This window comes from Taurulus bubalis, assembly GCF_910589615.1.
Source record: "Taurulus bubalis genome assembly, chromosome: 8".
Lineage (NCBI taxonomy): Eukaryota > Metazoa > Chordata > Actinopteri > Perciformes > Cottidae > Taurulus > Taurulus bubalis.
This window is the reverse complement of record NC_136596.1, coordinates 16,924,342-16,949,852: the sequence shown is the minus strand read 5'-3', so window position 1 is coordinate 16,949,852 and position 25,511 is coordinate 16,924,342. Positions and strand designations below refer to the sequence as shown.

The window sequence follows — 25,511 nt, the reverse complement described above, 5'->3', positions numbered from 1 at the left end:
TCAGAGCGTTGAGACATTCTTGCGATTGTTGTAGACTAACTTTACTCGTTTTCACACCGCAATTACGTTATGTTGACCTACATAAAGCATTAGTTTCATTGAGTGTTACGACGTTAATGTCCCTCTGCCAGTTTCGCTCCGGGGGTTAACGTTAGCTAACGGTAGCTTGTTGGTAGCATTACAATAAGACACGGAAACCCATAATTGTACAAACAATTAGGTTATGACTAGGGGCTAGGTGATATATATAGTCAAATAAGTGTACAAATACTAAACTGTAACATCTACAATAATGCTGCCTGTGTCATTTCAGCATATTACAATGCCCCTTGCTACGGGAAACAATGCTAACGATGGTAGCTTGTTATTGCTAGCAGGCCAGCTTCCAATGAAATCATACATTTTATTACCTCAATGGTGTTACTTACAGGGAATGGGACTTCTGCGGTAGTTTCATAAATCCTAAGTCATGTTTACAATGAGTCACATGCTGTAACAAATGTTAGTCCGAGAGAAAATAAAATATCGATATTGCTAGCGGCTATTCAATGTTTTGGAGCTAATTTCATTCACCAACATGGCGACGACGGCAACCTTTGGTATGACCCGGATGCCGTTCTGTCTTCAGGAAGTGGTGGGACCATCAAACAAAAATACAATTTGTGTTTATTTCTTAGAAACTGATTAACGGACCTATGAAATAGAGAGGAATGTATAAATGTAACAAAACAAGACAGATATTATGGCAAACTAAGGTGCAACGTAACTGAAGTAAAACAGACTTGAAGAGAATCCATAGTTTTGACAATAAATATTATTTATTTTCATCACACAGTGCGCAACAATTCATTTTGGCGAATTTGACTGGCAGTCATAAAAACAAGTAGAAAAAGACAATTGGATACATTCTAACAAACTTTGGTTTTAACACTAACATTTTCAGAAAATATTGAATTGTAATAAACTGTTGCAAAATCGTTTACAAATATATTCACTAATTAACATTTTTTTTTCCATTAATCCAAACAGCTGGAGATAATAAACTAATGTGCACACATACACACAAAGAAACAGCAGATAAACATAAGCAATGTGGCATGCAGTTAATGTCGCTTAAAGTACATGATTAAATACATCACAACCAACAGAGGGCATTGTTGGATCAGTTAAACAAAAAACTCATTTAAAAATCCAAATATACTTATTGCAGTCTGTGATGTAAGTCTATATGACTATAAGACAATCGTTCTGTATGAGGTCAAGACATACTTTCAGTACCTCTACATCCACTACTCTGGTAGGATGAACAGTGTAATAAAAAAAAAAAAAACAGGCACAGTTTTAATATTACTGCTACAAGTTTGGTCATCTCATCCAAAATATTGGCCAGTGAACTTTTACAGTACACATAACACCAACCCTTCAAATACAGAAAACAGCTAAATACCATTTGCTTCAAGTACAACACATTAAAAATGAGTTATTATTTAATTTGATTATTCTATGTGCAAAACACAAAATAACAAACTAACATATTGAATCTGTAACAAAACAAAAAGAAATACTGTGAACAATATACCTGATCAAAGTATTCAAACAATCATGACACAATCTGTCTTAATCTAGAACTTGTCCAAAACAGGACCTTCAGTCTTTTTGTGCATTTATGTAAAGATTACAGACTGGCTGGTGGGATAAGAGCAGATGCTCCAGTGGTCATTTCCCTTAAGACAGATCAAAGTGCTTGTGTGTATTGACAATCTAGGAGGATCCATCTACATTTCGGGCGATGAATGAGACGAGATAATGCAGTTGGTGTTGACGGAGTTGTAGAGCCCAAGGCAACTTCTAAATCTGCAGAGCAGAAAGGCGTCGCTCGATACACTGCTTACCTAAGAACGGAGATATTGAAAAATTCAGATTAGAATAAAATCTAGTCAAGCCCTAGGAAAGATCACACGATGAATCCATTCCTAAGGGATCTGAGTATCTTGTTTTCAACTACTATCGGCTGGTTTGTGTGTCTTAGTGCTGCCACATACATTTCTCTATGCTGTCGATGTCCTTCTGCTCTGTGATGATTCGGGACACACCCTCCATCAGCAAAAGGGCTTTGTAGTAACGCTGGACTGATGCTGTGCCATAGTGGAACATCTCATCTAGGGCAGCACACTGTACCTGAATGCAGTAAGAACGGACACATTAAGGCTAAAATAAAGATGCATACTGGATATATGCTGGAAAGAATCTGAATGAAGTGAATATCCCCATCGCGTGAGCTCACCATGTGCACAGTGTGGCTGTATATGAGCTTCTCTGCTGTGAGTCCATTGAAGCGGTCCATAAGCTTTTGTTTGTCAAGCAAGAATGTCTGCAGGCGATGGTTGAGAGTGCGACAGTATGTTACACAGCTCTTGTACAATTCATTCAGCTTCCTTACCACTGCACAAAGGAAATATAGTATGTCATTATCCTAAAAATACAAACAGACCCTTATTATCACACTTCAACCTGGAATGCCAATTCCCCATCAGTTAGACTACCTGGCTGGAATAAACTGCTCTCTTTGAAATTGTAATGCTTTAATTGTTTTAAAGACAATAACATCCAGACGCTCTTGTTCTTCCTGAGGGTCTACAAACTACACCCATTTAACAGACATATTGCAAGTCTACAAAAGGAGAGTGCTAGATACAAAAACAATGGAGGTCAATAATCTTACCTTGTTTGACTGTTGCAGAGGGAAAGAGTCGGCCTTGTTTGATAGTTTCTTTAGCAGCGTGCAATGCTGATGACAGAAACTCTTCAGCCTTCATGTACAACACTAACTGCTCTGCATAGCTGGAATACGTACACAAGAAACAGCAGTCATCTCCAAGCAGGTGTGTGAGGAAAGGGAGCTATTCTACATGTTGAGAAAAAGTAAAACGCCTCTCACCTCCATTTTCTACTCAGAAGGCTGATCTGATCTGTCACCAAGCTCTGCTCTAGAAAGGAAATATCAGGACTGCTGATGGCATCCAGCCCTGAGTCCTTAGACAAAGCCAATTCCATGACACAGTGGACAAAAGCCAAGGTGAAACGCAGTTCGTTCAGCTCATCTGTGTGAGCCTGCTGTGAAGACAACAAAATACTGTGAATCCTGAAACAGTTCATGTGGAATCCGAATTTGTCTGTTTAATGTTCATCTGCAAATGTCTGTAATTTCAAAATAACCTGGAGGGTTCAACTCAAAGTATCGTCATAGTATTCATCTGTACCTCCATCAGTGTTTCTTCCGGGAGCTCTGGAGGGTGAAAGACCAGACTGCTGTGTGGAGTAGCGTCCATAGCTTCAGTCTCACTGTTTCTACGGCTTCCTCCCTGGAGAAGGCGACTGTTCAGCAGCCAGGCTGAGTTAATGTAGCTGGGGGAGCCTGCAGATAAAACAAAGACAAATGCAGCTGAACTCTGAACAGCAGAAATAAGACTAATGAAAAGAGCATAGGAGGAACGGATGACGTGTTTTATTTTTATTTTTTAAACTGGTGGCTTTTATTATTTGTTGTTTTGTTAATATTAATATATTGATTAAAAAAAAACTTTAATGTAAAAATAATAATAACCACAGTCTTTTCAAATGGTTTATCTCAAATGTTACCTGGTTAAAAATTACGTACTCAGTACAAACTGTGTTTTGAACTCTAAACTGCAGAAAGCCGTACACAAAAATACAACCTCACTCGATCACTCAAATCTCCTTCAACACAGGCTAAAATAACGGTTTAAATGATTTCACTCAACAATAAGTCAATATTCAGCGTGGAAAGAACATCTACCTGAGAACATCCGTGGCCCTGTGGTATCAGGAGGAGTGTTTCCTCTGGATTGAGAACCCATGGTGAAGATTGCAGGAGGTGGGCTGTCTGCAAACTGAAAGCCTCTATGACGACCAGTAGGTGGAGCTGTAGGAGCAAATAAGAAGAGTTTAAAAGTTCAAAGATGAACTGCAACCAGTAAACGACATGGCCATGGTAAATAACTCAAAATATGTGATTTGTAACTTATGTAACTCATTATCCCATTAAGCCTTCCCTTTGCATAACTTTAAAGGTTCGTTTAACCATACATGGTATGAAATATATATCCTAATCTACAACAGCTACATACATCTTAAATATTTGTGAACAAAAACACACATGAGACTGATCCTATTTGTTGCAGTGGTACCTGTTATATCCATGCTTTTCTCACAGTTGAGGCTCTCGTCGCTGCCCTCTTCAAAAAGGTGAGCTCCAATGGCCGCCTTCAATAGCATGTCAGACAGCCTGCCTGTGCTCAGTGATCTGGACATCCAATACAGGCACAGACACCATCGAGAGCATTACATTATTTATCAGATGACATGTCTTTTGTACTGCGTAACTTCTCTAGGTGCCATATATCAGGTTTAATAAGAATATCTCAATGTGAAGACATAAACACCTGCAAATCATATGATTTTGCAGGTCCCATTATTATGTAACTGTAATTGTGATATTCATAAAGTAATATCAATATTATACTATTCTGACCTTTTGAAAGGGCCATTTTTATTGGCTGGTTTCGGGCTGAGGTTGGTTCGGGAAGCAGGAGATGGGTCAAGGGACTGCATGTCTAGGACTGTCCTGATTCGGATTGGCATTCTTGATTGAACCTGTTGTTGAAAAGCAAATGATAGTTCTGGAATTATATTTAATTGCTAACATAGTAGCTGTACTATCAGGTATTGTTGGATTTCAGAACAATTTTACTGGTTGAGCTGATTGTTGTTATTCTACTCCAAGTATTTGCCCTTATAGAAAGTGTAAAGAATTAGTCTGTTTTGAGGGAGAGAAACAAAATTGCACCAGCTAATAACATGCTGTGTGCATTGTTAAACAAATGCACATGATGGTGTCTGCCTGGCAATATAGATGTTTGAAAGCTGACCTTGGGACTGGAGGTGTCCTGCCTGTCTGAAGAGCCAGCCAGCAGTCCAGTTCTTGTGCTGAGAGGGAGAGTCTGCTCCGAGGTCTTTGGAGTCATTCCCGCTAGAGTACAGAGTATTATAAAGATTAACCTATTAAATATTGAGTCAGGCAGAGGAAAATTAGTACAGAGAAAATCAAATGGCAACACATCACTACAAAACAACTCTGTGAATGTACAGAACATGACATATTTCAGGTGGTGGAATTTTATTTTTGACCCAAATGGCCTTGGTGGCCAACAAGTGACATTGCACTGGCAAATTCCCATGTTTTGTGTTAAGCTGTATGAGTGTGACCTAGAAGGTTGCTGTAAAAGAGCTCTGCTTAAAAAAACACTCCCTAAATGGGTGAAAGAAAAGCCGATTGAGAAGCCTACCAAGCGGGGAGGACTGTTGTGGTCGGGCTCCTCCTGCTGTCAGCCGTGGGGAGTTGAGGATAAATCCTGGACTTGGAGCTCTACAGCCTCCAAATTGTGGGGAACTGCTGCCAGCACAGCTGAGTGTGACCCTGAATGATGTGAGACATGGTTAGACAGAGGCAGAAGAGAATGGATACTACTAAGACTCTGAGGCTGGAGCAGAGATAAGACAGCAGAGCGGCTGTACATGCCTGGTGGAGCCATGCAGCCCAACGGGTTGCAGGTTCTGTTCCAAACGCTCATAGTTTTGGATCTGAGTTGGGACAGGAATAGGCGCAGAGGGGCTGCACTTACGGCCAACAATTGCAACAGGCTTGCTGCATCGATGAAAGAGGAAGCAAAGGACACAAAGGAGTGTGATGTTATAAATCAATTAAAAATAACATTGGCTACTTGTTCCTAACCAATAATTTCTCATATTGGACATGTCATGCATATATATACAACTGACTCATCTACCTCAGAACACTCATCTTCAAGCCACCAAAATATAAACCTTCCTGGCTTTCTCTTACCCAACAGGCTTGGAGGGAGAGTGGAGCAGGGTAGAGGGTGGAGGTGTCTTTCTGGGACCTCTCTCAGACAGTGGTGAACTTCTAAAAATAGATAATTGTTAGCTCAATCTGCACAATAAATAAAATACTTTAATTAACTAATATTCATATGCAAAACATTTGTAAACAAATATGTTCCTATTTTTTCTGCAGCTAATGGATCCTTAGATTTAGAGATATACATACATACATACATACACATATATATATACACATACATACATACATACATACATACATACATACATACATACATATATATATATATATATATCCTAACAATTTATACCAAAGAAACAGAGCTATTTTTAGTAATTTCTTTTAATAACAATATTCCATCGTGGATACATTAATGCACACTTCAATCGGCCACATAGTAAATTTGTGTGATGTATGAGGCCAAATTTCATATTAATCCATACAGTGAAATCATATTCTCAACGATAATTGATGATTAACTGAAAAGTTATTATGCACCCCTCAGAGTGACTACTCACCCACTGTATATCAGGCAACTGTCAATGGGTGACCCAACTTCCAACTCACATGTGCACCCACCTACAAAAGTAGTACAATCAAAATAATCAGACTGCTTGCGCTGATAATGATGAATAAAATAATCCAGATGTCTATAGAGTGATGTCTCACTTGGAAACTGGGTATGCACCATGACATAGTCTTCTGAGTAAGATGAGGCATTCCTACTGTCTTGATTGGCTATTTCTTTCAGAAAGAAGCCGTGTGTGTCCTGTGTAGGCGAATACTGTGCTTTGGCTTGAAGTCGGTGCATTTCTCCATCGGAATGCTAGGAGAGTGTAAAATAAGGAACCGTTTAATCAAATATAATTATGATAGATAACACATAAACTATGAGCTTGCTGTATTTCTTTTAAAAATACATTTACATTTGACATCTTCGACTATAGTATTTTCTTTCATAAACCCAATAAAGAGAGCTGTACTCACTTGAGGGGAGGTCAGTTGGGATGTTGTAGAGCTGCTAGAGGAACTGGCTGAACCTGAACTGGGGAAAGAGATCTCGGGAACTGGAGAGCCTGTAAAAAAACCCACATAGAAATGATTGTGTTAGGATCACGGCTACAGTACCTTTATTGACTCTGAAGCTGTAGAGAGACAAGTAAGATACAGTCCATACATTTCTTTGTGGATGAGCTCGTCTCCAAGAAAGGATGGTGGAAAAACTCATCTGCAAATGTAATGATTAAGATGTAAGAGAGGCTTTTAAAAAATGTAATTCTGAAAGGAGTTTCTGAATTATAAAGAGAAGAGGCTCACCAAAGCCAATCCGTTCTTTGTGGTTTCTCTGCAGCAGCCCCAACAGTAAGTGTCTTAGGTTAGAAGAAGTCTCCTTTGGGATGCTGGGAAAAGAGGTGGAATCATGGTTTAGGTTAATTTCTGCAATCAGCTTTATACACTGTTATATGTGGAGCCTTCATGTTGATATTATATTTATCGATTATTATAGTAATATTTTGAACTTGCTGATTTTGGGTATTCACTGTGTTTGCGCGATATATGTGGTCTTAAAATGAATAATATTTAGGTCTCTTGCGTTTCATAAATTCAGAGTGAGCTGTAAAATGTGAGAATTTGTAATGTAATTCACGGCTTTGCTTCCAAACCTCAGGGCATCATGACACTGAGTCAGTAGAGACAGTGTGTTTGTGTGTGTGTGTGTGTGTGTGTGTGTGTGTGTGTGTGTGTGTGTGTGTGTGTGTGTGTGTGTGTGTGTGTGTGTGTGTGTGTGTGTGTGTGTGTGTGTGTGTGTGTGTGTGTTTAAATCTGCATAGAGGTATGTGGGTCATGTGGAAAATGATACACGTACAGGTTAATAGCTGGCAACTTGGAGCAGGTTATATATAGAATGACAAGAAAACAACAAACTATGCCCCCTCATGCTTATCACGCAGCTTTATCACTGCAAAAGATAAGCATGGCCGCGAGCCAAACAGACTGGAAAAGTACACCATAAAAACAGTGAGAAAACAACCCTCTGAACCCCTCTGCTTTCCAGGCATGTCGGCTTAAGTGTTCAAAATGACTTAAAATAGCCAAGAGAAATAACTGTAAAGGCCTTTGTCAACTGAGATTAAGGCAGAGATATAGCGATTCACTTTACACATGGACAATATCTCATACAGAGAAGTATATTATTGGCAGGACACTTGATTTAGCCTCAGACATTTGTTAGATATTTGAATATCCACTGTGTGAGAGTGGACAAAAGTTCCAGATGATTGGCCCCGTTAAGTATCTGTATATGCGTCTTCCACAATAGGACTATTTTTAGTGGTGGTATGGGATTTATTGAGTGCTAAACTCTCTGTGCATACACAGTCATTCATCAGCAAACTGGGTGCAGAGAAGACAGCTCTCACTGTAATGCCTGTTTACGCATATTGTGTATTACTGTGTATTGTGTGTGTGTACTGTACAGATGTGTGTTGGCGTGGCGTCGTCCACTAACCTGGGTAAGACGGTCATGTTGCTTTCATAAAACAGACGGAGCTCCTGCGGCGTGCTGGCCTACACAAAGACCAAGAACAGGAGTTACACTTGAAAATAAGCGTTTATATGCAAACACACAATATGATGTGCAAATGAATGCATCTGCATCCTTACAAACAAGCACATGAATATATAACAGGGGAACATTTTACTATTTATTTGACTACATTATAATTCTACAAAAACAAATTATGCCACATGAACAATATGTGGGTGTTTGATGATCCCACAAAGGGCAAAGTGGAATGCTTGGAGATGCCAGCTAAGCCAGCTAAGTAAACACCATTATCATCATCATCATCAGCAGCAGCAGCTAACCCCACACTGACCGTTGGACTGATCTCAACTCACAGACCTGCATGGTAGAAATAGAAGTCAATCTTGCCTCTCATTCTCAAGGAAAATGCTTTCAAGGAAACTGCAACATAAATAACCTCAAAATGTACAAAAGGTCAAGTGTTTCTTCTTCATGAACTGCATACAGTATATATGTGGATACAATGGACTTCAGACAAAGAAGGGACCAAATATACAAATAAATATTCAACGAACAGTTCTGCGTTGTCACCTGAGCAGCCACGTGAACAGCAGAAAGTAAGACCAAGAGTTGTGAAACTATATTTGCTTTGGGTTGGGGGAAATGGCTCATAGCCATTTCCGTATGCCCCCCCATCTGTAAACAACCAAGCTGTTCCTGCATTTTCCAACTAATAACACTGGAGTGTCACACAGCCAGCAGGTGGTGTTTAATGGTTGTTTTGTGGATCAAGTGTTTTTCTGTGTTGTGAAACGGATGTATCATGTTGTGTGTTGATAATCATGAGTCTGTGTTTCTAGGAAGTAAAGCAAAACAACTTCATGACTTAATTTGCATTACTTGTAATTTTGCAAGGGACTTAAGTGAATCTGCATGTGTATTTGTACTCACGTGAAATGGAGCCTTTCCAGTCAGACACTGGTACACAATGGTACCTATGCTCCACAGATCAGCCTTGGCATCATAGTTCTGGGACATGATGACCTCAGGAGCCTGTGTCCAGACAAACACAGCTTAGAGACACAGTGACATTTTACTTGTTGGTGCAAAAAACTCAAAACACTCACCATGTACATGGGTGAGCCACACAGCGTGGCTGCCATAGTGTTCGTCTGAAGATGACGTGCAAACCCGAAATCAGCTGGAGGGGGAGTAAAAAAGGTGAGGGACATACAGTACTGCGTGTACGTTCAGTAAGAATTTAACTAACCAACACATTTCCAAAGACATATTGTATTTTCACTTCTTCTAATACTTTGCCGAGTGAAGTCATTACCTATCTTAATAGAGGTATTGATGGGGCTGGACCTGCGCCCCTCTGGGTGGCAGAGCAAGATGTTCTGAGGTTTGAGGTCTCTGTGGAGGATGTCTTTGCTCTGCAAGACCTTCATCGCCTGACCGATCTGCTGCAGGAATACGCGGATGGTGTCCTCACTTAATGTGCCCTTAGCTGAGGTTCAGAGGGATGAATATAAAAAGATTAACATGGCAGTTAATATAAGGGTCATCATATTGCATGGTACCTAACAGGTGAAGAGGTAAAGGTATGGAAAAAAACACACCTTGTTCTAGGATTAACTGTTGTACATAGAACATATAAAGAACAATAGTTACCAGAGCCTGATGTAGTACAAATTGAATAGTAAAAAACTAAATTATCATTTGTTAAATGGGAAGATTTAATAATGTTGTGATGCTAACAAGCATAAAGGACAACTAGTACACTTGGTTAAAAGGTTAGTGTAGCGTATTAGCGTCCAGATGCTATTAGAGATTAAAAGATTAGTCAATCAATAGAACATTAACCAGTACTATTGATAAATATTTCCAAGCTATAGCTCTTGAAACGTGAAAAACTCTAATCACATCAGCGTCACTGCTGTCAAACTTTGTGGAAGAGAATTTTGTTTACGAGGGGGCTTCATTTGGATATTAATGTCAGGGCCGTCTGACACGCTCACACCACCCACTACCTTCCCAGAACATTCAGTATTTCTAGCTGCAGTGTTTTTCCATCGGAGCACAGGGGATAAGTGAGTGGCAGATGGGTGAGGTCATGTGGGTGCTCCGTGAACCTTGCCAAGTGTGACTGACTGTTGTGCTGTAAATAGCTGGATGTGCTGCCTTGGCAGGGACACAGAATAGGCCAGTCTTCAAAATAAGAGACGCTGGCAAGGTAACAGAATTAGACAGACGATCCACATTTAAATAGACACCACAGATGTGAATTAGGCCTGAGAAAAATCAACTCCATGCACTCAGCTGTGTCATGGTATCTTGGAGCAGGATTTGAAACTTGAAGCAGGAACATTTTTAGCAAGATAGACTAGTGAGAAAAGTTTTTATGTCATTCTGAGATTTCAAATGTGTTGAAATCACAAGGTGGTCTTAAAGCCAATGAACTCAAAAAGAAAAGCTGGGAGTTATTTTGGACAACGTATAACTGGCTTCTACATCATTCGTAGGAAAAAAACCATCACAATCACTTGTAAATTCTAGGGGTTTAGTTTGATCTGGGTTAAGCTCTTGGGAGTATTAGTATTAGTGATAATTTACCTATTGACCTGTTGGAACCTGAAACCTGAATTCTATGTTCATTCTGCTCTGCAGCCTCAAAATCCTATTATTCCTCCAAAACACTGAAAAAGCTTAGCCAAGCCTCTTAAAGGCCAAACTGACCTGCCAGTACAACAGCAAGCTGCTCCAAACATGTTTACAGATAACAAACTAAGTTTGACCCTCTGTTTTGACCCTGTTTGACCCTCTGATACAACAGTGAGGAGTGGTGTGAATGTTCCAATTATTTTGCTTTGACTGCAGGTGAAACAGAAAACTTTACAGTAGTGAGATGTGAGCTATATTTAGACCTGCAGGATGTAGCAAACTTACAGTGAAGGTACTCTGCCAGGTCGCCTCCATTGCAGTACTGAAAAGATGAGATAGGAAATTCGTATTAGACACCTTTGCAATGCTGCAACGTTTAGTGATTTGCATTTCCATTCTCACAGACCAGACTGACATTGCCATTTTTAACAAAACTCACCTCCATGACAAGATACACACACCCTCCTATTTCCTGTTGATGAAAACAGATGAAATCATACTATTTTCAAAAAGCTATACAGTGTAAATATATATTTGAGTCTATAAATATAATCTATTTAATTTGAAGATATAGGGAATTAGGACTTAACTCCAACAATCATTGTCTTGGCAGCTTTTCCCCAAATGACACAACAAGTGACACCATCTCATTTCTTAGACTGAGCTGACTCTTTTTGGCATGTCACCAGCAGCGAAACTCTGGGCCCTCTGACAATAGCCAACCCAGGGGCCTGAAACTGTACCCCACCGTGGCCGCTGTCCAGTCCTGCCCCCCTGAATCATTAAGGACCCCTCCCGAGTTCCATTTAAAAGTCACAGAGCGGTGATGTGACATGGGGTGGAGTAAAAAGACATTTAAGTTGTCAATCCACCCGATTGAAGTAATGAGTGGGGGGAGCTAATTGCCTCTTTTTGGCGTTTGAGTGAAATTCAATCATTTGTACTTTTGTGCAAATAACACTGGTTGTATGATGCAGTGCATGTCCCTATAACAGAAAACAGAGAGAGCAGGTTGTGCTCAGGACAGGTAAATTCACACTTTGCTGTCAACAAAAGGCTCCTGCAGCCTGACCTAGAATGTATCATTTAAAAGTATTGGGCCTTGCCTGCTGCTGTGTGTCAGCTGTGAGACGCTACAAACTCACAGCCTGTGCTTAATAAGCCATTGTTTAACCGCCTGCCATCTGTCAGGAGTAGTGAGAGATACGCTCACCCCTGTCTGGTATCTGGCAGGTGTCAGTAAGGTGAGAAGAGGAAAGCGGAGACTCACGCAAACTCACATCAGTTAATTGCCTGGATATTAATTTAGTCTAAGGCGTATGGTGAGCAGTGATACATCAATATCGTGCTAATAAAGCCGCCATACAACACGTTTTTCATCTTTTAGAATGTTTGAAGAAAGAAATAATAAACTACAGAACCACTTCAAGTCATTGAGGTCATGAGCTCCATAAAAAATCTACAACTGCTAACAACCAAATGTGTATGATATGTGCACGTGATGTGCAATGTTGTGGCAGCAAAGTCAACAATGTTGCAGGTGTGGCTACAGAGCATACGTCTGTGCTGATGTGTGTGAGAGGAGAGAGGGGAAAGAGAAGACAAACCGTATTTACCTGATAGTCAAGAAGTCTGACAATGTTTTCATGTCTGAGTTCCTAGAGGAGGTGGGAAAAACATTTGAGTTCAAGCTACACAGAGAGACTGGAACCAAATGTGTGGCAACATTAAAAGTCATCTTAGTACCTTCAATATTTTGATTTCTTTACCAAGCAAAGACTGCGATTTGGCCAAGTTCTTCTTGTTGATACATTTTACAGCAACTACCCAGTGACGTTTCTTGAAAAGTAAAACAAAAGTCGGATATGATACACAAGTCTTCCACGTATCAACACGACAATACTCAACAAGTCAGATGTAAAAGTTACCTCTTTATGTCTGCCTTTGAACACAACTGCAAAGGCACCGTGTCCTATCAGGTTTTTCCTGTTGAACTCAAACTTCCCAACAGTCTCCATGAATAATAACAAAATAAACGCGTTCAAATATCCGAGCGGGTTCAAGGGGTTGATTTCCCAGCTGAAACAGACGTACAGTCCCACGACACTTCCCTCGTACCGGTAAATCCCATTTCATTGATGGGAAATGCTGTCTTCACATGTGACAAGCCTCATCCTCGAAGAAAATATCGATGACAACATACCGAAGTTTCTGTCAACACAAAAAGTCGTAGGAATAAACAACTGTATGCAAACAAAATATTAGCGACTCACTGTGCTTGAAGTTAAAAATGACTCCCTGTTGCTTTTCTAGATCCAGTACAAGTTAAAAGCTCACGTCAGTACTGTTTGTTTTGAAACACTGAGGTCAGATATTATGGTCTTACTCACCTTTCTGGCCATACGCTAGAGTTATTCATATCTCTCGCCGAGCATGCGCAGACAGACAGGCAGCGGTTCGATGATGGCGCATTCAGGGACACCTCGTAAACTTGTAATTCAATGTCTTAATATGGCTAAGATCAGCTAAGACTTAATTATCAATGTTATATCAAGAAGGAACTATTTTCTAAAAATAGAATAATCATGTTAGCAGATATATATACTTTATTCACAATTTGTGTGTGTCTGTTATATTTATACACACAAATATTAACATAATGGTGCAAGGCATGTAATGAAAATGACGCAGAATTCTTGTCATAAACGTTTTTATTAAAGATAATTGGAAGCACAAACCATAGTACCATAAAACAACAATCATTAAAGGCCATACAAGCATAGAAATATTGAAATATTTAACATGAAATTTGACATGAAAAGTGAGCGCAGAGTGACTTACAGTAAATCCTGTTTTAGGAAACTTAATGTTGGTTCAGTGTAAGATCAATGACATTTTAAATTTGCCATCTCCCTCCATTCTCACAGTATTTAAGAAAAAAGAAAAAACCTTATCAACTCCCTCTGTTGCAGAACATATTTCATTGTACAAAACAGTTATGAAAATGTAAAAGAAATTAGCAACAGAAATAGCTAAAGACACAATAAAACTTCACAGAATTTTGTCCAAAACACACAACCAGTATTGACTATCCCTCAAAAAGCACAACAAACTGCAGCTTACTAAGATGTGAGGTACTGCAAATATACCAGTTCATTTCAAGAGAGAAAACACACAAATAAACACAGAATTTAACATGAGAATCTACCGATTGTTAAGCTGTGACACTTTGCAGAAGAAATGATACAGAATCACAAAATAAATAAATACATTATATCAGAATTACAATTGCTGCTTCATCCATTGCTTTCATGCAGTTGTTGTGGTTCTCTGTCCCCAACATTGGATTAAAGCTGCATGAACCAGGTGAATCTTGGAGAAGTTTATCCACCTAAAATAAGTAATTTGTCGTTTATGATATTAAATACTCGTAACAACTAGTGAAATCATTATGTATCTATTTTTAAGGCAGAAATCAAACACAATTTAAGGAAAATATACTGCTTTCCTTGTTTTTTTTTTCTATCCAAGTTTAGATAGGCTATTTGTAACCGACCATACCCTGAAATTACTTATTCTCTCTAATGTTACATTTTCTGCAAGTAAATTAAAGCAAAGAGTATGACGAAAAGGCTGCTACTACTCTCATGACTGTACGTTAAATAGGCTGCCAGCAGCAGATTACCGTAGCTTAGTTGGGCACAAATTATGTAAACAGGGGAAACAGATAGCTAGTCCGGCACATAACCGAGATTCCATAATGTGTCACATGTCTGTTTTGTTATATGATGTATAATAATTATTGACAGAGGCAGGTTAGCTGTTTCCATTCTTTGTACTAAGCTAAGCTTAGCTAATTAGCTGCTGGTACTGGCTTAATATTCACTGAACAGACTTAAAGGTGGTATCAATCTTTTCATCTCTCAGCAAGAAATGAAATAAGGGTATTTTCTAAGATTTCAAAAATGTTGTGACATAAAATCTTGCCAATTAGTAAATCAACTGCAATATACAGAAGGGCCATGCAACAGACAATTCCAGACGCTCCACTACACAGAGCGTTTTCACCAGACCCTGCACTGCACCCCTGGATGCTAAGACTCTCACTGACCTCCTCGGAAATCCCTGCTCTGGTTTTTGGAAACGCAATATGTTTTTATGAGACAACAATAAGGCACAGTCCTGACAGTCTGTTTGTCTTTAAAGGTGAAGCTATTATTCAGCTACACAACATCTCCTTTGGTATCACTTTCACTTGAGTGGATGAGTGTTCAATTCATTGCATAACATAGTGGGAGAATACTCTGGCCAGTGTTTGTCATTCTACACTTGTGAGCTGCAGATTGCTCTCCTGCCACAGACAGAAATGATTCTACACGGCGGAGAGGTCGATGCGATTGGCCGAGTTGGTGCTTTTGTCCCACGTGTTCATCTTGGTGGGCGTCACGCCCTCCTTGTTTCCATTCATCTAGGATGGGAAGGACAATGTTCGACTTAAGCAGAACAGCTCATTATTATTTGAAAAAAATCTTTTACACCAGCACTCACAATGTCTGAGTTGAATGGCTTCACATTGATGTTTCGGATGGAGCTGCTAGTAAGAGACCACACCTTGGTTTTGTGTTTGAAAGCAGCTCTGACCTACAGAAAGAAGCAAAGCCATAACAGATGATGGTAACAAATGTCAGGCAGAATACATCTCATCATCCTTAGTCAGAAATTGGGGTTGCAGCAGAGAACATTGTCACAATTAGAATAAATATTAAGACTAATTGATGGTTTAGGCGATGTGAAATGTTCTCATCCAAGACGTGACACAACAAAACCTTGAACTATCTATCTAATATATTTAGCATCGTACCTCAGAGTTGAGAAGGCAGTGAAACAAGAAGACAAAGAACCCCTAAGGAAAAGAGGAAAAAAGGTTAACTTTTGCATAATCTTTTAGAAATAGCTGCAAACATTTTGGAAAAGAAAAGATCCCATAGTGAAGAACTTACTTGTAACGAGTTGAATACAGCAAAAATATACAGGAACGCCAAAGAGTGTCTGTTGACAGCGAGAACGCCAAAGATCCAGGAAATGCCGAGTATGGGCAGGAGCACAGCCACTGCCTTTGCAGTCAGCCTTGAGACAAAGCAAGAAGTGACCATGTTCATATTATTTACCTTTAGAGAACAATATCAAAAGAGCACTGGTCTGATCATGAAAACAAATGAACTCACTTGACTGCATTGGCATCTCCATGAATCTTGTAACTCTCTCCGCTGATTCGAGATATGATCCTTGTCACAGATATCAGAATGCCAATGTTCACCTGGAGATCAGAAAGAGGGTTATATTAATTTAACACAGTGATACAGGAGGTAAGATCTGTGTTTGTTCCCCCTAAAATAGACCACAAGTTTATAATGAATACATATTTAATTCAAGATCAAATTACGCAACAAATTGGGAACTGTAAAAAATGACAAATGAATCATATTGGATGCAAATTTCTCACCACAATGACAAACAGAGCCGGTGCCACAAATGCCCAGATGGCTCCATTTGTCAGTGACAGCCAACAGCTGAGAAAGCAAGGACAGAGACAGGGGTAAAAAAGAAAATCACACCGTGTTCCCAAGTTCTTCAAGTAAAAATTCTCTAATGTCAATATGGAATGACATGTAGTTACTGTTAACCTAAAAACCTTTGAATAACATTGAACACAGTTATATATAATTTGCCGGATTTGTTCAAAGTGCAGGTCCTACTTACTTGTCAACCTCACCATAACTGTTCAGAGCTGATGTCATGGACACCACACATATCAACAACGGAGAGCCTGATAATATACAAAGAAACAAAGACACATGTTACTTTCACTGAAGATGCCATAGCACCCGTGATGACTGGATTAACATGCTGTGGGGGCCCTTAGACCCCGTATCCTGCTGCGTTCAAGTACCAACAAAGAACACATTTATTTATGAATATGCATCAATACGGTTGCTTCCCTCCTCAAAAAACTTTTTTTTAAAAATATTGTGAATCCTACATTGTTCACATCTATGTTTGCATGCTAGCAGTCTTCCGCCTTTAATACCTTTATTAAGGTATTTAGTACCTTTAATTTAAATACCACAAACATACATTGATACAAACTAAACCTGAGGCTGTAAGGCCCCTGTGGACCAGGGCCCAAGGCAGTTGCTGCCTTGTTAATCACAGCATCAAAAAGAGTTACAGGACACTCATATTCTTGGCTCAACAAGACTGTAATCAACAGAAATATTTAAGAATAATCTCAAAACAACAAAGTAAGCCTAAAAGGCTTTGACCAAGGCTACAGACATTTCTGATAGATCTAGGCCGAATAGTGATTACAACACAATTCATACAGAATTGTAACCTTCACAGTGTCATCTAAAGGTATGCCTCAGTTAATTTGAGCAAACAGCCTCGTGGCCCTGTTAAACATCTCGTTACAGTGTCAAGCGTGGTAAACTCCACCCACGCTCGCACCTGTCTTTGGATATACTTTAACACCCTGTGGTGGCTTAATTCATCTGCTGTGCTGATTATTGCTAACTTCCCTGAAACTAACTTCTTTCAATTTTGGCTGGCCAAGACCAAAGGTTTCCTGCATGCTCTCCTGCATGCTCTACTAGAGTACAAGGAAATGTTTACTTTGAAGGAGGAAATGAAAGATAAAGTCAACAGCCTTTATCAAATCTAATAGCAGCGACAATTAATTATAAAACAAGTATTTACTTTTGATGTATAACAGCTATACTTCTAACTGTTAGACAAGTCTCCAGTTGGCCACACAAAATGAAAAATCACTCTCGCCTGAAGAATGAAGTAATGAAAAAGGGATAATTTTTCCACTAATGGGTTCAGCATGTGAAGGAGAGACTATGCATTCTCCAACAGCCAAAGACAGTATGTCCCAGATTCTTTTTTATCTGTCCATCAAACTCCAGTTCACTCAGACCAGGAGAGGCAATTGTTATGTTGGAATGTAACTCAAATCTGATTTATTCAACAGGGTCATAGTTACTTATTTTTTACAAACAATACTTGACCAATAAGGTCGCATAAAAAATGATCAAATTCTGTTTACAGTAATGACCTGTGAGGTGTGAGGTAGGGGTAGGACATTGGAGGAAATGAGGGTCAATAAAATAAGATGACATTCTTGAACACACATACGAGAATTACACACAATCTCCAAGACAGGCATCTTTGTTATAGTCTGAAGCAAATATGGCAACTATATCATCATCTGTGTTTTTCATCAAAGTGTGGTAATTCAATACTGAGTAGACTTACCCCAGCCAATACCGTAGTAGTAGAAGTGTTTGCTGCCCTCAGAGCCAAAAACCTTGACCACCATACTGTAGAGGTGGAGACCCTCCACCAGCATCCAGGCGAAGGCGCTCAGAAAGAAGAAGTGAAGCAGGACAGCCATCACCTTACAAGGCAACTGACACAGGGGACAAAATCAGGAATTTTACGATTAAAATCTTCTCTTTACCATCATTATTCATGAATTGTTTTTTATCATAAGGTTTTTTGCTAATCGCTATTTTCCTTTTTATCTTTTTTTTTCTACTTTCTGTTGCTTCAGTGGACTGCATTTTTCTTTTATATTTACTATATTTTCTTCTGGAAATGTAATCATTTAGTGGTTGTTTAAATTAACCACATTTTACATTGTAGTTCACTCTCGTACTTTATTCTAATATTCTAAAGTAAATAACAAGACACTAATACCATCATTATCATTATAATAGTCACAACTAATTTGATCAGTTATTGTCATCAGTTTGTATTGTGGACGTACCGTGCCCGGGTCGAAGCGAGAGCTGATGAGCAGTAAGATCTCCGCCACCAGGAGGGCAAAGGACAGGTTGGCGTGGATGTGGTAGCGTTGGTTACGGATGGTACTCACTGACCTGCAGGGGGACAGCGTCACATTAACATGCTGTAGTGCTCAGGTAATAACAACACTTTGTAAACATAAAAAGTGAATGTTTTTAATACAAATGTACAGCACGGGTTGTTAAAGTGATGATACTCACGACAGAATTGCAAAAGTAACCAGAGTGATGGCGAGACAGAAGATGGAAATGGAGCAGCCGACATAACCGATGGTTGATAGTGCCACCCTGTGGCCAGTAGTGAGCTGTGTACAATGACAATTCACCATCAACAACGACCAAGACAACATGTAATAACATTATTTTTCCCACATGGGGGGTCGGTGCCACAAATGCACATGCAAATCTAGTTTAGCCTATTTCATTCAGCCTATATCATTAGCCAGGAAATTCAAAGGGGCCCTGTGGAATTTATGATGAAGAACACAATACTGAGTCTCATTAGTATTGATCAGGCAGGCTACTCTCCAACACTGGGCATACTGTCATAAAGCTGTAGCATAATGATTTAATTCCTCCTGTCTCAATTGGAAAAAAAACTGACTTTGGAAATGTTTCTATATTCAATTATTAAATCAGATTATATATTTTTTTTAGGATACATGTTTTATCAGTTTTGGAGCAAAGGTTTTTCACTGTAAATGTCTAGTCAAATACCTTTTTGTTATGATTATTGATTATGCAAAAAGTGCATTGCCCGTGAAGCTGATCGATTGTGTTTCTCCATATTCACATAATCATCACATATGGCCCAGTGTATTGACGTTGTTTTGGAGTTCAGGCTATTATGAGGGTTTGAATATGATTCGCCATTAACTGTCTTCACATATGCCTTGTCATTAACAAGGGCAGAGGAGTCTCAGCCTTCCAGAAATGGGATATGTGGGATGTTCCCTTGCAGCTGAGGGATGAGGGAGCCCACTAATTAGAGACTGGCTCAGGGAAAGTAGAGCATCAAACAGACTGCTGCGCCTTAAATACAGCGCTGGCCCTCTTCGGTGCAATGAGAAGTCCTCTTTTCTATTTAAAGAAGCCATCGCGGATGCTGACCACACTCCCATTGCACATATTCTTGGAGAACAAAACGTTATGTGTGACTGTGGTGACAATGTACACAGGGTTGGCATTCCAAACTGCTCTACATGCAGATAAAATTAACGCAAAATACTGTGCAGGACAGTGTTCAGAGAAGAGAAAGAGTGTTATCCCAGATGTTTTAAGGAGACAGTTTTTGGAGGACAGTTCAAAGGAATAGTTTCTAGTTTCTTAAGAGAGTGTGGTCTTTGAGGAATGGACCACTGACCTGTGTAGCGACCCAAAAATACCACACTTAATCATGGTTGTCTGAAGTACTTCTGTATAAAACCACCACTAAAACAGTCATTGTGACTGTGTAGGTCTGCTTACTATTGACCTACAGGGAGGAACGATAAACTGTCCAAAGGCTGAAGTGGGGACTCTGGTTGGTGGTTTACTGTCTGGTTAACCACTGCTTCCTGTCCAATTATGTTTCTACAAATGTACTTATTTTGTGACAGACACAGAGGGAGGGACAGACTTTTGAATATGGCTTGGGTATATGGATAAACCTTCCTCTAAATAGTTGTGGGAGGTTCACTGTTTCTAAAAATGTCCTTACAACAGATGAAATGAAAAGCACAGTGGTGAAAATCATCATTAGGTCTCATTCACAGCCGGCATTTTGATTTGTCATAATGGGAAAAGCACAGGTGTTACTAATAACATTAACAATGACTACGTTTAATTGATGTTTAAGGCACGGCAGTTTGACAATAAGCTGGCATGAAAAATATCAGGACCGAGGATGTATTATAAGAACTGGTTTACAGACTCAACGATGGGGCCCATTCACTTCAATGAAAATTGCTTGCCAAGCACATAAGCAAAAAGGTTTTCTGGATTCCAGGTTTGCCTCTGTGTTGTTGGCCACTGGACATAAGGGTTTCTCCGACTGGCCCCACCTGTGTGTTTGCGCGCTAGGCACATAGACTTTTTATTGTCTGATATTACTTTTCAAGGGTGTAGAAACATTTTACAAATATTAATATTCATAAACAAAGCAATAATTGACATTGTTTGTTCTCCAGCTTTTACAGAAGTCTCTTGTATAATGTTGGTCTGTGGGGAAAATGCTTCTATTGCGGTACCCTGAGTGTCAGCTGGGACACAGCAAGGCTGAAGTGCACCATGTCCAGCTCCCTTAACACATCACCAGGGCCCTGAAACTAAAGCAGCTAAATGGAATTCAGCAGTCATTTTGTTATTTACACCTGTACTTTTCCCGCTGACGCAATCCATTGTTAATATGAAAGAAAACAAATGTGAACTGCTTTAAAGAGTAGCAAAAATGCCATACCTTTAATGGCACCACTTGCATAAGTATGGCAAAGTTGGTGAGGTGGTTGCACAAACACACAGAGTATGTCATGTTTCCATCAGAGCGTACGCAACCTTCATTGGACCATACTACATCATTTGAACTGAAAAGGATGACAATTGTTTATTATTTACAGAGACTCCTGACAAGGATCTCTCAACATGATCCATTGTGGGAGGCCCACAGAGAATCTTTTTCCTGAATTTACTAGGGCAATATGACAGGGCAATCCAACAATTCATTTTCTTTTCTCTTGAGCTTCAGGACAAAGGGGAGTAAGGAGAGGACGTCTTTGAATCCAACCATCCTTTGAAAATAATCTATGCTTTCTTAATTGTGCTCTCGCTTCATTTATGTTATCGCTATATTTATATTTATTTTACAGAGGGCTGTTGCTCAAGATACACCAAACTGAAACAAGAACACATGTAACACTGGCTGCCTTTGATTTGAATGACAAAAGGGAAATACACCTTTTCTAAATCACTGATCATTACTTATGATTTACAGCATTTAAGACTTTAACAAAAAAATATGCAAAGAGTCAATAATCAGGATAAAAATTGTTTTGGCTCTACAACTGAATGAATAATTGAGACATGCTGCATCTAAATCACGAACACAGACCCACCTGTAGTCCAAGAAGGCACAGTAGAGGAAGACTTTATTGCTCTGATTTAGGACTTGTTCTTGCTGTTCTTCAGTCTGAAAAAGAAAAGTTGAGTAAAATTAGATCTGGAATTACCAGAGAAAAGTATGCGATATAGGAAAAACATTTGCTTTTGGATTTCACTGGCTCATTGAATTACATGCAAAACGCTGAGCAACCGGTTTGGAAAATGTACTTCTATGTATCTTTCCTTTAGGCTACTTGGCTTTTTTTCTATCCATATGCTGACTGATATGTTAAATGAAAGATTAAAATATTGCATAGTTTTCTTTTGTATCTAAAGAAGAGCAAACCACTTAAAAAATGTTGCTTCTGATACAAAATAAAAACCCTTAAGTGCCAGTAAAGAAGACAAAAGAGGTCTGAGATCATAGTAAATGAGAGAGAAGACGTCGATCGACACTCAGCAGAGGTGATTATTACTCTGAGCGAAAATCCCTGCTGTCTTCAAGAATCTTATTTGATGATAACTCACTTTTTCCGTGTCATTTCTTAATATGAGATTTGGAGTCTCCGGAGACAGTGAGCTAATGGCTCCAGTGCAAGAATGCAGTAATTGGTGCTTGGCCCTGGTTTCAGGTCAAACCACTACCCTCCTCAATCTGTCATCTGAGGAAAACAACACTTTCATTGGCAGGTTGGGTGTATACTGAGAGACTGCACACCTCTTCTCATTCCCCAAGCCTTGACTCTCAGACTGAATAAGAGTATGATTAGATGGACTGTGTCTGCACTATTTCCTTCTGGAAAAAGTGAGTGAGAGAGAGAGAGTGAAACTGACACTCAGGCTGTCTGTTTCCTGGCACATGTGCTCGGTGATTCATATTACAAAGCATAGCACAAACAAAAAAATTAATAAATACGTTGACTTCATTGCATAACCAAATTGTTGCTCTCATTCTGTCTGTTTCGCACATGCAGCTATTTTGTCATCATGTATTGTGACCCTCGAGATGAATGCAATGGATGGATATGCATATGGTCCATTACAGCCGGCAACCAATGAGTCCAAGACCCATAAGAGTGCCATAAATGCAACCCGTCATCACAAGCCAGTGGCCAGCTTTGAGGAGCTGCAAGCTACCCTGTGGTTGAATTTACTGCTCCCCTGTGGGGCTTATTAAGTCGCATTGCTTGTTGGGTGTACATGAAAGCAGATGGAAGAGAAACAAACTGTAATACACTGCAAGACTTGCTTTACTCCCGTGTTTGCTCTTTAACAATCGCTGAACCTTTAAAGTTCCTGTGCAATGACGGAAGATTAATTATCCATATTCATCACAAATACAAACATTAGCTCATGGGAAATAATCAAATACTAATAATAATACAACTATGATATGTACCAGACACAAGCTAAACTATACATTAACTAACAGACCATCACACATATAAGGATTGGCCATCATTGGCCATGCTTCCTCTCTAGCAACTGTCTGTTTGTGGTACATCCAGCATGCTTCCAACTGATATCTGAGGAGAGGTGAAGGAACCTGAAAGTCATTGGTGAGTGTTAAAATGCACTTGGAGATCTGGCTGAGCTTTGCGCGCACATCGTTGTTCCCTCAGTGCCCTGAGGCCTCAGCCGCCAGCCAAGACTAGAGCTGGCGCTCCAACTCTTTATTAGCAACAGAAGGCCAGAAGACAGCGCCTTGGAAATCACTTTGAGCCTCATAAAGAGAATAGATGTAGAGAGGAAGAAGAGAGTGAAAGCTAGTTACATCAGAGTGATACAGAGTTACAGCAGAGTGATACAGAGTGACAGCTCATATATGAGAAGGGTTAGAGAGAGAGAGAGAGGCTGATGAATCCTCGATAGTCAAGGTGTCTCTAGTGCTTCTGTGTCACTGTGTCTTCAATTGGAGCACCTACAGTGCTTACTTTAACCACAACTCACCACCATGGTAGTGAAATACAAAAATTGTTAAAATGGCAATTATTAGATTGTTAATAGTGATGCATCATTCCAGATGGTGACCTAACTATTTGAGATACAGCTATAGGTAGGTAGTTTAGTTCAAGGGTTCCCAGACTCTGGGTCAGGTATACTCCAAAGGGTCACATGACTAAGGGGTCCCCGATGATCAATGTGGTAATGTGGTAAGAAAAAAAGACATAATTAAGTTCTGCTACACATATTTATATTCATTTTCTTCCACTTTTCTCTAATCTTTGCGTTTTGAGAAATATTGTGTAGTTTTACCTCTTTCAAATTAATGTAATAATACTTATAAAGGGTGGAAATAACTTGTTGGTGGATCTGCATAGACATCTGACACTTACAAGAGGTGTAAGGTGTACACAGGCCAAAAATCGTTGGGAACCACCGGCTTAGTGTTAAAAGATGTGTTGAAAAGAAAGTAGTAAAATATATGGTTCAGATTAAAAAGCATAATATCGCCTTCTTAAATGTAGTGGAGTAGAAGTATAAAGTAGCATAGAATGGAAATTCAAGTAACGTACAAGTTTTTCCTAATTGTACTAAAGTATGGTACTGGAATAAATACACTTAAATACTCTCCGTCACTGGCAGCTATAATACATGGAGTGAGAATTGGGTGTTGACTTGTATTTCAGTTGACACAGCTGCATGGGGGTATGAGAACTGTAAATTATGATGCAACTGTTTTGGAGGGATCAAACACTCTTAGCTCCCATGTGATCGTCAACATACGTATATTATGACGTTGTTTTGCATAATAGATATTTAATGGTGCAGGCTGATGACTTGCTAATAGCAACACATCCCTACCAGCCAATTACACCACCAATCAACCTCACCAATCAACTTTGATTGGGAACACCTCCTCCTTTCTCTGTTTTATACGTTGAGCCTGTTGGATAAAACGATGAGGGATGAAAAAAAACCTCACTTGCATCAGAAAAGCATTTCAGTCCCAGATGTCGCAGCAACCAGCAATTTGTATTAATGCAAGCTTCTCTGTCCTCTGTGGTGTGTTTCAGACCTACCATGACTAGCAGTGCTGGAAGCCGGAGCCCGGCTGTGGTTGAGCTAACTTCAAGAAATAGCGACAACATATGTCTCTGCAAATCCCAAGAAATTGGGCAACTCTGGCTAATTTAAATCTGAGCTTTTGACAGCTGGTTCTCAAGCAAGGCGCAAATAAAGAAAAGATGGAGAAATCTACACACCACCCATCATTATTGTTTCAACAGTCAATTCCAAACAGACAGGCTGGGGCTGGCAGAAATACAACCAAAAACACACACACACACACAAATACACACACACACACACACACACACACACACACACACACACACACACACACACACACACACACACACACACACACAGACACAAGTTTATTGAAGTAAGACTCATTCATCTGCAGCTTTTTATTTATTTAACTTACAGTGTG

The 25,511-nt window shown here is 39.5% G+C and overlaps 2 protein-coding genes across 2 annotated transcripts in view; both read right to left on the bottom strand.

Annotated features, from left to right (window-relative positions):
• Positions 1-812: 812 nt before the first annotated feature.
• ulk1a (unc-51 like autophagy activating kinase 1a) lies at positions 813-13,150 on the bottom strand (the record flags this gene model as incomplete). Its single annotated transcript, XM_079222027.1, has 27 exons — positions 813-1,892; positions 2,043-2,178; positions 2,285-2,442; positions 2,723-2,841; positions 2,939-3,114; positions 3,261-3,415; positions 3,818-3,943; positions 4,209-4,324; positions 4,553-4,674; positions 4,950-5,050; positions 5,367-5,497; positions 5,600-5,725; positions 5,924-6,004; positions 6,460-6,520; positions 6,611-6,767; positions 6,929-7,017; positions 7,119-7,169; positions 7,259-7,341; positions 8,451-8,509; positions 9,420-9,521; positions 9,596-9,669; positions 9,805-9,978; positions 11,418-11,454; positions 11,572-11,604; positions 12,749-12,790; positions 12,879-12,971; positions 13,061-13,150. 27 exons carry the CDS (start codon positions 13,148-13,150, stop codon positions 1,849-1,851), a joined length of 2,736 nt encoding a protein of 911 aa, XP_079078153.1. The 3' UTR covers positions 813-1,848.
• Positions 13,151-13,833: 683 nt separating this feature from the next.
• The window catches only part of adgrd1 (adhesion G protein-coupled receptor D1), a gene marked incomplete at its 5' end in the record, with an annotated part of 28,098 nt that continues 16,420 nt past the window's right edge, over positions 13,834-25,511 (bottom strand). Inside the window, 12 exons of the mRNA XM_079222377.1 lie at positions 13,834-15,600; positions 15,681-15,773; positions 15,994-16,035; positions 16,133-16,259; positions 16,358-16,449; positions 16,636-16,702; positions 16,893-16,959; positions 18,450-18,603; positions 18,964-19,075; positions 19,202-19,305; positions 21,438-21,561; positions 22,090-22,163. Of these exons, the coding sequence (XP_079078503.1) occupies positions 15,505-15,600; positions 15,681-15,773; positions 15,994-16,035; positions 16,133-16,259; positions 16,358-16,449; positions 16,636-16,702; positions 16,893-16,959; positions 18,450-18,603; positions 18,964-19,075; positions 19,202-19,305; positions 21,438-21,561; positions 22,090-22,163 (1,152 nt within the window). The 3' untranslated portion in view covers positions 13,834-15,504. The remainder of the gene's footprint in view (positions 15,601-15,680; positions 15,774-15,993; positions 16,036-16,132; positions 16,260-16,357; positions 16,450-16,635; positions 16,703-16,892; positions 16,960-18,449; positions 18,604-18,963; positions 19,076-19,201; positions 19,306-21,437; positions 21,562-22,089; positions 22,164-25,511) is intronic.